This window comes from Piliocolobus tephrosceles, chromosome 6, assembly GCF_002776525.5.
Source record: "Piliocolobus tephrosceles isolate RC106 chromosome 6, ASM277652v3, whole genome shotgun sequence".
NCBI classification, from domain to species: domain Eukaryota; kingdom Metazoa; phylum Chordata; class Mammalia; order Primates; family Cercopithecidae; genus Piliocolobus; species Piliocolobus tephrosceles.
Genome location: NC_045439.1, coordinates 148,233,945 through 148,248,317, shown reverse-complemented (window position 1 = coordinate 148,248,317; position 14,373 = coordinate 148,233,945). Strand labels below are relative to the sequence as shown.

Genomic DNA, 14,373 nt, shown 5'->3' with positions numbered 1-14,373 from the left:
AAATCTCTACAATGATACACACTAAATGGAAGAAAGAATTGGAAGGGGAGGCTGGTCAAAGGCTTTATCATTATCAGTAATGCTTTAATATTTGCAAGGAGAAGGTATTTATGTTTGAATGATATAATTAAAAATTAATTTTAAATTTAAAGGAAATACAGTATCGTATACAAATAGTTTTATTAGAACTTTTTTGCCTGTTCAAGCTATGAAATTAGGAGTACCTTGCTTTTTACTGCTGCAACATAAAAAAAGTTACCATTTATGATAGTTGCTGTCACCACTTTATATGTATAGATTTTTAAGTCCAGAACTCACAATGACAGTTGATTCTTTTAAGTATATTGTTTATAATTATAGGTCAAGTGCTACCAAGTCAAGTACTACTTGTGCCATTGTAATGAAAGTAGCCTGGCATGGTGGTTCATACCTGTAATCCCAGCATTGCAGGAGGCCTAGGTGAGAGGATCTCTTCAGCCCAAGGGTTCAAGACCTGCCTGGGCAACATAGTAAGACCTCATCTCTACTAAAAATAAAAAAAAAAAAAATTTAAGTATTCCAGCACAGCTGGGCGCGATACCTCACGCCTGTAATTCCAGCATTTTGGGAGGCTGAGGCAGGCAGATCACTTGAGGTCAGAAGTTCAAGACCACCCTGGCCTGTAACATGGCAAAATCCCATATCTACTAAAAATATAAAAATTAGCCAGGCATGGTGGCACTCACCTGTAGTCCCAGCTACTTGAGAGGCTGAGGCAGGAGAATCGCTTGAACCTGAGACGTGGAGGTTGCAGGTTGCAGTGAGCCAAGGTAGTGCCACTGCACTCCAGCCTGGGCAACACAGCAAGACTCCATCTCAAAAAAAAAAATAGACAAAATGAAAATAAATAAAGCATTCCAGCATGGTGGTACATGTCTGCTACTCAGGAGGCTGAGGCAAGAGGATGCTTTGAGCATGGGAGATCGAGGCTTCCATGAGTGATGATCACAACACTGCTCTCCAGCCTGGGTGACAGAGCAAAACCTTATCTCAAAAAAAAAAAAAAATTTTTTTTTAAAGTCCAGCTTAAATCAGTTAGAATTTAACTACTTAGACTTTAACTTAGACTTTTGCTTGCATTGAAATCATTTGGAGCTCTTGTTAAAGCACAGATCACTGTCCACACCCCCCAAGATGCTGATTTACTAGGTCAGGGGTGCAGTAGAATTTGTATTTCTAACATTTTTTAGGGGATACTGATGCTACTGGCCAGGGACCTTCACTTTCAGAAGCTCTGGGTTAAAAGTATGGTTTGTTTTTCTTCGTTAAAAAACAAAACAAGAATTGTCTATTATACCATTAAACAGTAAGTTAATGGGTTCAAGGAATGAAGATTAAAAGAAAGTATATGAGGCCGGGCACGGTGGCTCACACGTGTAATCCCAGCACTTTGGGAGGCCGAGGCAGGCATACTGCTTGAACTCAGGAGTTGGAGACCAGCCTGGGTCAGCGTGGTGAAACCCCCTCTCTACAAAAAATATAAAAATTAGCCAGGCCTGGTGGTGCCTGCCTGTAGTCCCAGCTACTGAGATAGGAGGATTTCTTGAGCCCAGGAGGCAGAAGTTGGAGTGAGCTGAGATCACACCACTGTACTGCAGCCTGGGCGATACAGCAAGTCCCTGTTTCAAGAAAAAAAAAAAAGCATAAACCAATTTTTTAAAAAACTATGTAATAGAATATGGGACTTTAAAAAAGCCTTCCCTAAATGTTTCCAACTTACTTCATCCTGTAATGAGCAGGCTTAATCTAAAGCTCGTCATACTGAGCCGCTCTCCTGCACCAACTCTCTGATTTGCTTTGTCTTTAGAAGGCTTTATTTATAACCAGTTCCCGAAAGGCTTAGTTTGGCATGACAAGGCATTAAACTGTTAATCGAGGTGAAAATTTATAGCCTACTTGCACTACCTTAGACTTTTAAAAAATTGTTCCGTGAGGGTAAGTCTTCTGCATCTACAGACGCCTTTTTTTGATTGGCCTCTTGTACCTAGCCTGTTTCATAGCATGTAAATCCTTCAGGAATGTTTATTTAAATTCACCTGTGAGAGTATATTCTGGTCTATGAGTAACATGAATTCTCTAATGTGTATCTTTAAAAAAAAAAAATCCATAGTTAATACCTTGGATTAACTAGTTTAGCACTGATTGTATGTGATGCTGAGATTCTTCCTTCCCTCTCATCGAGATGTGTGTGCTTGGATGACAAGGAAAGATGGAGTCCCCAGCAGTTGTTGAAACACAGCTTTATAAATCCTCAGCCAAAAATGCCTCTAGTGGAACAAAGTCCTGAAGGTGAGTCTATTACCATTCTTTATTTGATATCCTGTTTGACATTAAATTATTTTAAAAGTATACATAAACCTAAAACTGGAAGGGGCTGCATGTATTATTTTATGTCTTTTATTCTGAACTACACATAAATCCATTAGTTTGATGTGTGCCATGTGCATGGGACTGTTTTACCACCCTGATTTTTCTAGTCTGTACTGATGGACTGTCCATTGCTATAGTCTCTTGTAGTGTTTAGTCACCCGTAGTGCCATGTAACTAGATTTTTCCTGCTGCACCTGAGATTAAGGAACCTCAGTAGAGATTGGGATGGATCATGAGACCTGGGTTTGGGTTCTTAACTCTATAGTTAAGTCACTTACTCTGTATTATCTCCCACCTATAAACTTGGGCTAATTATATATTTCTGCCTACTTTAAGGAGGGCAAGGTGAGGAAAAGTTTTAAAAGGTGACTCAGGTTAAGATTATTTTTCAAACTACTGGTTGGGGCTCTTCTTCCAGGGCTTCCATCATTGTTGGCTGTGTAGCTCTTCCTAAATTTCCAGTGCCTCATGTGCCTCTTACTCTCTGTTTTATCTCAGATTCTGGAGGACAAGATTATGTTGAGACTGTTATTCCTAGCAACCAGCTACCCAGTGCTGCCTTTTTTAGTGAGACACAGAGACAGTTTTCCCGATACTTCATTGAGTTTGAAGAATTACAGCTTCTTGGTAAAGGAGCTTTCGGAGCTGTCATCAAGGTGTGGTACAGAGTCATCCCCCCCACCCCCTTCTCTGTTCCATTTCCACAAAGACTCATGAACTTGACTTCTATTTTGGGAGTGGGGAGGGAAGTGAATATGGATGTTCGATACTATGCTCATCCTCACCTTCCTGGAGTTAAAGGTTTCATTTAAGTTACGCTGGACACAGTTGAGAATGTCCCACTCTTTCCTTGCTTCATGTGGAGCATTAACATGAAACACACATGATTATAACAGCACTTCAAGTGGAATCAAGACCTCCACAGAAAGAACATTTTTGTGTGCTTTGGTTCAGAAAGAAAATTGTTCTTTTTTTCTCCTGTTTGCTGTTAGAGTTGCTGTAGATAAAAAGGTTCTAAGGTTAAAAGAGAGATGGACTTCAAACTGGGAGATGGCCCCAGCAGGTTTCGGTGGCTTTTATTTTCCAGCTATTATTGGGACAGGAAAATAGCGATGTATTAGTAAGGTGCACTGGTGTTAGGTCTTCCTTTCTTCGTTCCAGTCTATTTGGTTGACTTTTATTATTATCTGCCCCTTGTAGAAAGAGATTTCAGCTGTTTTTATATAATTGAAGTATTTCTTTGTAAATTAGGAGACCCAAATTATTATATTAAGTCCATATACAGTATATGTCATCTTTCACGTATGAGGGTAACCCACCATCAACGGAGTATCTTTTCTGTTTAGGATTCTAAGAGTATCATTAGGAAGCATTACTGTTACTGTAGAAAAACTTTTACACTGAAAAAGGAATTAAATTGGTTTTCCTATGGTAAAAGAAAGACAAGCAAGACAGATGTCCTGATCAGAAAGATCATAATTATGTCTAAGAGGAGGGGATGATTGAAGCATATACTGTTTCTTTAACACAGTATCATTTTGATCAAATCCTTTAACTTCATTGTATTTTAGATTCTTGAACTTAGAACAGTAACAAATTTCATCTCCTTACAAGTACTTAATAATGATAGATAAGCTCATATAACAAAATCATCTGAGTAACTTAAGCCCCCACCGTTTCCAGTAGTTTCTCCCTATGAGAATCCACAGCCCTTACCTCCCATCTCTGTGCATCTGGGTGAGAGCAGGGCAGTCTGCCCAGCGATCTGGCATTCATTAGCAGTTGGACCCATTACTGTTTCTGCACCTTTTCACTTCAGTAAATGAATTCCTGGGGGTTTCCAGTATAGCAAGCTCTACCCCCAACCCAATTCGTATGTGATGTGTACTGAGACAGGAGATTGAAAGACAATGCCAAGGTCCCCACCTCCCGCCCTACACTGTCCTCTTCCCTGTTAATGTGGCAGTAAAAGAACACAGGGCTATCATTTTTTGGAGCACCTGCCATATTTCAGATTTTGTGCCCTGTGGTTTACAAACCCTGTCTTTAAATCTCAGGACATTCTTACGAGATAGGTGTGATCCTCATTCTCTAGATGAGGGAACTGAAGCTCAGAGAAAGTTATCTCAGGCAATCTGAGATGACACACCTCTACTAAGAGATAAAACCAGCTTTCAGACCCACCTCTGTTGTACTACAAAGTGTGTGTTCTTGTCACTATTTCCATACAAAAAAGGATAATCTGAAACTCAATTTTGTAGTACTCCCTCCTTATTCCCAGGACTTCACTTAAACTTTCATTAGTTTAATTGAAACTTGTTAGCCAAACAAGAGAATGATACTCTGTTTTGTGTTTTGTAATGAACTAATTTCTCCTGCCACCCATGGCCACATGACATTTGCTTTTCTAGAGTGTATCATCACCTCAGTTGACCTGCATGGATGGGACTACAATGTTCCAGTGAATAAGACTCTATAATAAAGTTGCTTCAGTCACCCCAATTACATAGTGAAACTGCCTGGCATAAGGACACCTCTATGTAGGATGGGGGGACTTGCCTTTGCAACGTTTTCTTGTTTTTTTATTATTTTACTGTGTTGTTGATTGTATTGTTCTGGTTTCAGTACGCATCATCTTAATTATAGAACAAAATCAGTGGACAGTGATTGTGTTCATAGCAATTGCTGTTATTTACTAAGCTAAGCACCTTTCTCTATAAGGCCTTGATACAGGTGCTTTACAGTCACCATTTGGGGTAGTGGAAATGGTATAAATGCCATTTTAAAGATAAGAAAATAGAGTATCAAGGAAATTAAGTAATTTTCCCAAGTTCACACAGCTATCATTTTTTGGAGCATTTAAAAATCAAGGAATTAACCTTTGTGTTCAGGTCTGTTAATATTTTTGGAGTTTAATTTGTTTTTAGTGACTTTAAGTGTAAAAAAAAATCAGAGAGAAACTAAAATCATCTGAAACCTTACACTGACTTTAGAAAATAATTTTTATCTTAAAATCAAGACAGAAATTTAGATAGCAGATACACTGGAAAAGCAGGGAAGTAACTGTCAGTAAAAGTAATTATTAAAATGGAGAGTATGTTTTCCCCAGGCTCTCCCAGCAAGCTAAATACATCTAAAGTTGACTGGGCTGTTTTCTGAATTTTGTAGCAGTCAAAGCTTTCTTCAGTTTAAGAATTTCAGGCCTGTGGTTCTTGACTGTAGCTGTAGGACTCATTTAGAACTTCACGCTTTCCTTGGGAGGGGATGGGGTGACGTGGTGCAAATGCCAAGTTTGTGCAAGGCGCGGAGCGGCTGACCTTCCCCCGACTGACCGCAGGTGCAGAACAAGTTGGACGGCTGCTGCTACGCGGTGAAGCGCATCCCCATCAACCCGGCCAGCCGGCAATTCCGCAGGATCAAGGGCGAGGTGACACTGCTGTCACGGCTGCACCATGAGAATATTGTGCGCTACTACAACGCCTGGATCGAGCGGCACGAGCGGCCGGCGGGACCGGGGACGCCGCCCCCGGACTCCGGGCCCCTAGCCAAGGATGAGCGAGCTGCACGCGGGCAGCTGGCGAGCGACACGGACAGCCCGGACAGCGTGGAGGCTGCCGCGCCGCCACCCATCCTCAGCAGCTCGGTGGAGTGGAGTACTTCGGGCGAGCGCTCGGCTAGTGCCCGCTTCCCCGCCACCGGCCCGGGCTCCAGCGACGACGAGGACGACGACGAGGACGAACACGGTGGCGTCTTCTCCCAGTCCTTCCTGTAAGCGCACGGCGCGGACCAGCTGCCTCTGACGCACCCCCTAGTTTCCTTTCTTTCTTTATTTTTTCTTTCCGTTTTCCTTTCATTTTCCTTCCTTCCTTATTTTCTTTCCTTTTTTGAGATAGGGCCTTGCTCTATCACCTAAACTGGAGTTCAGTGGCGTGTCCTTGGCTCATTGCAACCTCCGCCTCCCGGGCCAGCGAATGTCCCCCAACATTTATCCCCACCAAGTCCAAGCCAAGGAAAAGGAGATTCATTTAGAAATCCAGACGTGTTGACCATGTTTAAAAAAAAAAAAAACTAAACCCACTTTTAGAGAGTAACCAAATGCAGTCTAAAGCAGCGGTCCCGAACCTGTTTAGGCACCAGGGACTGGTTTCATAGAAGACAGTTTTGCCACAGACAGGTGTTAGGGGAATAGTTTCGGGATGAAGCTGTTCCACCTTACATCGTCAGGCATTAGATTCTCATAATGCCTGATGAAACAGTGCACAACCCGGATCCCTCGTGTGCACAGTTCACAATAGGGTTTGCGCTCCTATGAGAATCTAATGCCGCTGCTGATCTGACAGGAGGTGGAGCTTAGGCCTTAATTAAGTTTGCTCACCTGCTGTGCGACCCTAACAGGCCGTGGACCTGTACCTGTCCATGGCCTGGGGGTTTGGGGCCCCTAATCTAAAGGATTTTTTTTCCCGCTAAAGGATCTCCAAAATCCCAGCCCTGGAAAAAGGAAAATCCAATACCTCATCTTATACATTTAATAGAATTTCTCATAGGACATTCCTTTGGATAAGGGCTTGCAGCCCTGTGAAACATTTAAGAACTAATTTGGAGTTTTGATACAGTGCCAACTGCAGCCCCCAAAAAAGTACCAAACCAATAATTATAATCCTAAAGTTTATGCTTTTCAGAATCCACCCTGGGTGTTTACTTTCATGATTTTGTTTTATTTTATCCAGGTGGATACAGTTCGTGATTACTCTTAGCTATTAAATTTTTTCAGGAAACTTAATCTGGCTCATTTTTATTAAATCAAGAGTTCTGTGTTTTGCATAATAGTACAAATGAATACAGTGTAGAGTACACATTGATGCCTGTGGGCTCACGGTGTGATGTCTGTAGCCTCTTGTGCTTTCTAGTATTTAAAAGTGTCCATGTTTATAATTATAATAGCGATTTCTGTTCCTTTTGTATATCTCTGTTTCTCTTTTTCAGGCCTGCTTCAGATTCTGAAAGTGATATTATCTTTGACAATGAAGATGAGAACAGTAAAAGTCAGAATCAGGTATATATATGAATAGAAATTATACCATTTTATTCATTATATAATTGATGTCTGATGTCATAAACCTTAGGTAAATTATAAAGCTTTAGTCTGATGTTCAAATGCAGAAACCATCCATTTTAAAATATGATTATTCATTTAAAATATATTCTACCTGTGCTTATTTATAGACTTTTATTTATCCACATAGCAAAACATACCTCCTTTTAGAAGAGAGAATAATGTTGTTGTCAATAATAATAGTAATAATTAAATTAATAATAATAATTTATCATTAATAAAAAAATAATAAAACTTCAACCTTTTAGAAGTTCTTCAACCTTTTCGAAGTTGAGACACTGCATTTTTGTATGTGATGAAAACAGTTTTCTAAGGGTTTTGGAAACTTTCTATGGTTGGGGATGAGAACTGAATGCAAATAGATGAACTAAACAGCCTCATCATGGAGTTAACTTTGGTCTGTCCCACATCAATTAATCCTGATTCCTTATTTTCATAGACCATCTCTGCAACAGTGATTTCACACTGTGTATCATGATCCTATAATGCAGGGGTGTCCAAGCTTTTGTCTTCCCTGGGCTACATTGGTAAAAGAAGAATTGTCTTGGGCCACACATACAATACACTAATACTAATGATAGCTGACGAGCTAAACAAACAAGCAAAAAATCACAAAAATATCCCATAATTTTTTTTGAGATTGTGCTGTGTTTTTTTATTGTGTTTTCAATGGAGAAATACATCATCTGTTTACAAAATAGCTCTTGAAAAATACAAAGAGTACAGATACTGTAAAACAAAGCAAACTCCAGTCATGAGACCCTACATATATCATGCAAAAGCAACAGTCTGATCTCCAGGTTATGAAAACTATAATTTAAAAAGTCACTACACAGAAAAGGTCCAAGTTTCCAAGTTGGCAAAACTTAGGTGCAGTTACATGAAATGTTTAATAAACTGGTTTGTTTTCCCCAATATGTAAACAAAATGACAAGACTAAACCTGTGCCTGGTAATTTCAATCTGATTCTGAAGCTACACAAAACACACAGACACCTTGTACACTTCACCTGTTAGTATGACCATCTTTTTTCTTAGGTGCTGGGAGGAAGGGCAAGTGACTGTGTTAAAGCAAAGATGTGGGAAGTAGAAATATTGTTTACTAGACATTGTAAAGTCATGGTGAAAAGAAAACTTTGATTAATGCATAGCCTAAGGGGGAAAAGACTATACTCCAACTACAGAAAATTAATTTAGAAGGATAGGGGAAGAGATTAAGTAGTTGCAGTTTAACATGAAAAATGCACATGTGATAGAATGGAGCACAATGGAGGATTCATAAAGCATGCTCATCAGAAAAATCTGTTAAGTTTACTTAGTCCAGATTAAGAAAGAGTAAGTTTATCAACATCTGGCATCCCTCATACTTTGTAAAGATTGATCTTCTGCTGCTTAATTATAAGAAATTATTTTATTCAAAGAAAGGAACTCTTAATCTTTTGATAAAACAAAATAAAGAAGGAGTAGAGAGTTGACTAGATGTCAAGTGCTTGCTAGAAATGATTTTTAAAATGCTTCTACATGTAAAATGTACTGACAAATTTTGGTAAACCATTTAAAAATAAGAATTAGTTTTAAAATCTTGGAGAAAATGCCTTTTTTCCCACATGTAAAACTGAAAATCAATTTTACTGTAGATAGGAGTTCTGTGGAGTGTACAAAATTCCTCTTAGAGATCAAATGGCCATCACAGATAGATATCAAGTTTCACAGGCACTACTTTTAGTCACCCTCAAGTTTCAGCCATGGGACCACAATTTAGTGTTCTGTGCCATGGGGTCACAGGGTCATTGGTTTCACATCATGGCTTAAGAAAATACTGGCATTTTGTTTCTTACGAAGTAAGTCCTACCTTGTACATACAAGCAAAAAGAAAAAGGAAGAAAAGAGGGGAGGGGAAGGTGCAAGAAGCTTTTTTGTTTTTTGTTTTGAAGACAACAGATTGAAGGCAAAACAATACAGAGCTTTCATAAGCTCAAAGAAAAATATTTGTTGGCTGATCACTGATTTGTATGCGCTATAAAACAATTCCATAAATAAAACCAATATATCATTTCTTAATCATGACCCCATCAAAACCAAGTTGTTTCCTAACTATTCTTTCAATGCCAAATGTACCCTAGAGTTGACATTTCATTTTTAAGAGTTACAGCTACCTCATAGGAACTGAACTACATGTACTCTTACTCTTTCTCTGAAGTATAACAGTATACCACTGCACAATGGTATCCAATTTGAAGACTAATGGTAAACAAAATTCTTCAGGAAAAACTGAAAATCCATCAAGCTGAAAATCTAAAATTAGTTCTACTTTCTAATACAAAATACATAAAAGTTCATCATCAGAATAAGTAATTCTTATGCCAGTTTGTGTTGCAGATTTCCCAAAGAATGCGTCAAACATAAACCCAATCCAGGTGTCAAATATGAATACAAATATAGCTGGAGGTTGTTTGTTCTAAAGGCAGTAATTTTTGAGATAGTTAATGCAACTGTTGCTAACACAATAATAATAGTACTCCTGGCTTCACATACTAACCTGGACTTCCGATCAAGTGCTGATTAGCCCAGTAAGGGAGGTCACCAAAAACTACCAGGGTTGTCAGTTGTGGCTGTGGGGAGTTATTCTACTATTGGGGACTGAACACAACAACTTTATTACTATTACTATTTTAAGAGGCAGGGTCTCCATCTGTCTCCCAGGCTGGAGTGCAGTGGTGCAGTCCTAGCTCACGGCAGCCTAGAACTCGTGGGCTCAAATGATCCTCCTGCCTCAGCCTCCCAAAGTGCTGCCATTGCAGGTATGAGCCACCATGCCCAGCCTGCAATGACTTTATTACCAGGAATAAAAATATAATTACCAGCAGTTATAAGGGTTCATTCATAGTAGATAAAGAAAATTTTAAGTGTAGGCTCTTAGATAAGCGGTTCAATTGATTTGAAGGAGATCTGAGTGTTAAGCCAGTGTGTTTTTTTATAAGTACTTTCCTTGTCAAACCACTGATAATAAAAATTTGTTAGTTATAGATTTAACCAGGAATAATAGCATAAATACACTACATTGGCTGCGGTGGCTCACAACTGTAATCCCAGCACTGTGGAAGGCCAAGGCACGTGGATCACCTGAGGTCAGGAGTTTGAGACCAGCCTGGCCAACATGGTGAAACCCTGTCTCTACTAAAAGTACAAAAATTAGCCAGGCATGGTGGCAGGTGACTGTAATCCCAGCTACTCAGGAGGCTGAGGCAGGAGAATTGCTTGAACCCAGCACGCAGAGGTTACAGTGAGCCCAGATCACGTCATTGTACTCCAGCTTGGGTGACAAGAGCAAAACTCTGTCTGGAAGAAAAATAAGTCTGAACTACTGCTAAAGCCAAGTTAATGTTTGGTTTTAGCATGTATCATGCACATAATTATTACAGGGGCAGCAAATCCTGGTTTTGCTCAGTTAAGGACAGCATCCATGGGCATCCTAATTTGATGGGTAGAAGTCTCCAAGAGATTAACAGTGTAATACAGATAATCCCCAGCATCCATAAATGATTCAGGAGTAGAATCTGATTGTTACCAGAGTGGAGCTTTTTTTTTTTCTTGGATAAAGGAAAAAGTTCAAAAAAATTCTTCCTCAGAAAAAAATTATAAATCAGAAATGGTCAAATACTAATTAATGCTTTTTCTGTACTTGGGGTTATAAGTATTAAATACATCTATTGGGGAAAAAAAGACTTTTTTTAAGAAAAGTATCATGTGTGAGAAAGAAAATTAGCTATTGGGGACAGAGTGATGGTATGGGAAGTGTTCCAGAGGGTCGTTCACTGCAAGCGGCAGCTGAAGGCATGTTCTTCAAGCATATACCTCTGAGGACAGTGTGCCCTTTGACAGTGTGGTCACTTTTAAATTGTTTTAGCTAAAGGTAGATTTCTAGTCTTCTGTTTCTGAAATAAGCCTACCACCAAAAAGTACGGAATTCCAGTAAAACTGAACCCTTCAAATATTAGCTTGTATGCATTCTGACCTTCTTAGCCATAGATGGATATCAGTGGTAAGAAAGAATTGACAAGGAGTCTTTCTGTAGATTGCACATCTTTAATGCCTGCCTAGTATCTGTTTACCCCATCATTGTTCTGCGTAACAACAGACCTGTAAACCACACGAGGATTCTGGAACTAGCAAACTTGCAATGATGCTGTGAGCTTCTTTTTTTTTCTTTTTTCTTTTTCTTTTCTTTTTTAATTAAGTTCTGGGATACATGTACAAAACGTGCAGGTTTGTTACATAGGTATGCATGTGCCATGGTGGTTTGCTGCACCCATTAACTTGTCATCTACATTAGGTATTTCTCCTAATGCCATCCCTCCCCCAGCCCCCACCCCGCAACAGGCCCCAGTGTGTGATGTTCCCCTCCCTTACCCATATGTTCTCATTGTTCAGCTCCCACTTATGAGTGAGAACATGCGGTGTTTGGTTTTCTGTTCCTGTGTTAGTGAGAATGATGGTTTCCACCTTCATCCATGTACCTGCAAAGGACATGAACTCATTCTTTTTTTGTGGCTGCATAGTATTCCATGGTGTATATGTGCCACATTTTCTTTATCCAGTCTATTATTGATGGGCATTTGGGTTGATTCCAAGTCTTCGCTATTGTGAATAGTGCCACAGTAAACATACGTGTGCATGTGTCTTTATAGTAGAATGACTTATAATCCTTTGGGTATATGCCCAGTAATGGGATTGCTGGTTCAAGTGATATTTCTAGTTCTAGATCCTTGAGGAATCGCCACACTGTCTTCCACAATGGTTGAACTAATTTACATTCCCACCAGTAGTATAAAGGCATTCCTATTTCTCCACATCCTCTCCAGCAACTGTTGTTTCCTGACTTTTTAATGATCACCATTCTAACTGGAGTGAGATGATATCTCATTGTGGTTTTGATTTGCATTTCTCTAATGACCAGTGATGATGAGCTTTTTTCCATATGTTTCTTGGCCACATAAATGTCTTCTTTTGAAAAGTGTCTGTTCATATCCTTTGCCCACTTTTTGGTGGGGTTGTTTTTTCTTGTAAATTTGTTTAGGTTCCTTGTAGATTCTGGATATTAGCTTTTTTTTTTTTTTTTGAGACAGAGTTTTGCTCTTGTTGCCCAGGGTGGAGTGCAATGGCACAATCTCGGCTTACCACAACCTCCGCCTCCTGGGTTCAAACAGTTCTCCTGCCTCAGCCTCCCAAGTAGCTGGGATTACAGGCATGCGCCACCACGCCCAGCTAATTTTGTATTTTTGTTAGAGATGGGGTTTCTCCATGTTGGTCAGGCTGGTCTCATACTCCCAACCTCAGGTGATCCACATGCCTTGGCCTTCCAAAGTGCTGGAATTACAGGCATGAGCCACCGTGCCTGGCCTGGATATTAGCCCTTTGTCAGATGGATAGATTGCAAAAATTTTATCCTATTCTGTAGGTTGCCTGTTCACTCTAAAGATAGTTTCTTTTGCTGTGCAGAAGATCTTTAGTTTAATTAGATCCCATTTGTCAATTTGGCTTTTGTTGCCATTGCTTTTGGTGTTTTAGTCTTGAAGTCTTTGCCCATGCCTGTGTCCTGAATGGTATTGCCTAGGTTTTCTTCTAGGGTTTTAGGTCTTACATTTAAGTCTTTAATCCATCTTGAGTTAAGTTTTGTATAAGGTGTAAGGAAGGGATCCAGTTTCAGCTTTCTGCATATGGCTAGCCAGTTTTCCCAGCACCATTTATTAAATAGGGAATCCTTTCCCCATTGCTTGCTTTTGTCAGGTTTGTCAAAGATCAGATGGTTATAGATATGTGGTATTATTTCTGAGGCCTCTGTTCTGTTCCATTGGTCTGTATATCTGTTTTGGTACCAGTACCAAACTGTTTTGGTTCCTGTAGCCTTGTAGTATAGTTTGAAGTCAGGTAGCATGATGCCTCTAGCTTTATTCTTTTTACTTAGGATTGTCTTGGCTATATGGACTCTTTTTTGGTTCCGTATGAAATTTAAAGTAGCTTTTTCTAATTCTGTGAAGAAAGTCAATGGTAGTTTGATGGGAGTAGCATTGAATCTGTAAATTACTTTGGGCCGTATGGCCATTTTCACGATATTGATTCTTCCTATCCATGAGCATGGAATGTTTCTCCATTTGTTTGTGTCCTCTCTTATTTCCTTGAGCAGTGGTTTGTAGTTCTTGAAGAGGTCCTTCACATCCCTTGTAAGTTGTATTCCTAGGTGTTTTATTCTCTTCATAGCAATTGTGAATGGGAATTCACTCATGATTTGGCTCTCTGTTTGTCTGTTCTTGGCGTGTAGGAATGCTTGTGATTTTGCACATTGATTTTGTATCCTGAGACTTTGCTGAAGTTGCTTATCAGCTTAAGGAGATTTTGGGCTGAGACAATGGGATTTTCTAAATATACAATTAAGTCATCTGCAAACAGAGATAATTTGACTTCCTCTTTTCCTAATTGAATGCCCCTTATTTCTTTCTCTTGCCTGATTGCCCTGGCCAGAACTTCCAACACTATGTTCAATAGGAATGGTGAGAGAGTGCATCCCTGTCTTGTGCCGGTTTTCAAAGGGAGTGCTTCCAGCTTTTGCCCATTTGGTATGATACTGGCTGTGGGTTTGTCATAAATGGCTCCCATTATTTTGAGATATATTCCATCAATACCTAGTTTATTGAGTGTTTTTAGCATGAAGGGGTGTTGAATTTTATCGAAGGCCTTTTCTGCATCTATTGAGATAATCCTGTGGTTTTTGTCTTTGGTTCTGTTTATAGGCTGGATTACATTTATTGATTTGCTTATGTTGAACCAGCCTTGCATCCCGGGGATGAAGCCTAC

The 14,373-nt window shown here is 39.6% G+C and overlaps 1 protein-coding gene across 3 annotated transcripts in view; it reads left to right on the top strand.

Annotated features, from left to right (window-relative positions):
- The window catches only part of EIF2AK4 (eukaryotic translation initiation factor 2 alpha kinase 4), a 110,371-nt gene that overhangs the window by 45,821 nt on the left and 50,177 nt on the right, over window positions 1–14,373 (top strand). For all 3 annotated transcript variants that reach the window (XM_023189383.1, XM_023189382.2, XM_023189384.1), the window contains 4 exons: window positions 2,222–2,328; window positions 2,908–3,065; window positions 5,747–6,177; window positions 7,393–7,462. In XM_023189383.1, coding sequence (XP_023045151.1) covers window positions 2,222–2,328; window positions 2,908–3,065; window positions 5,747–6,177; window positions 7,393–7,462 — 766 coding nt within the window. The remainder of the gene's footprint in view (window positions 1–2,221; window positions 2,329–2,907; window positions 3,066–5,746; window positions 6,178–7,392; window positions 7,463–14,373) is intronic.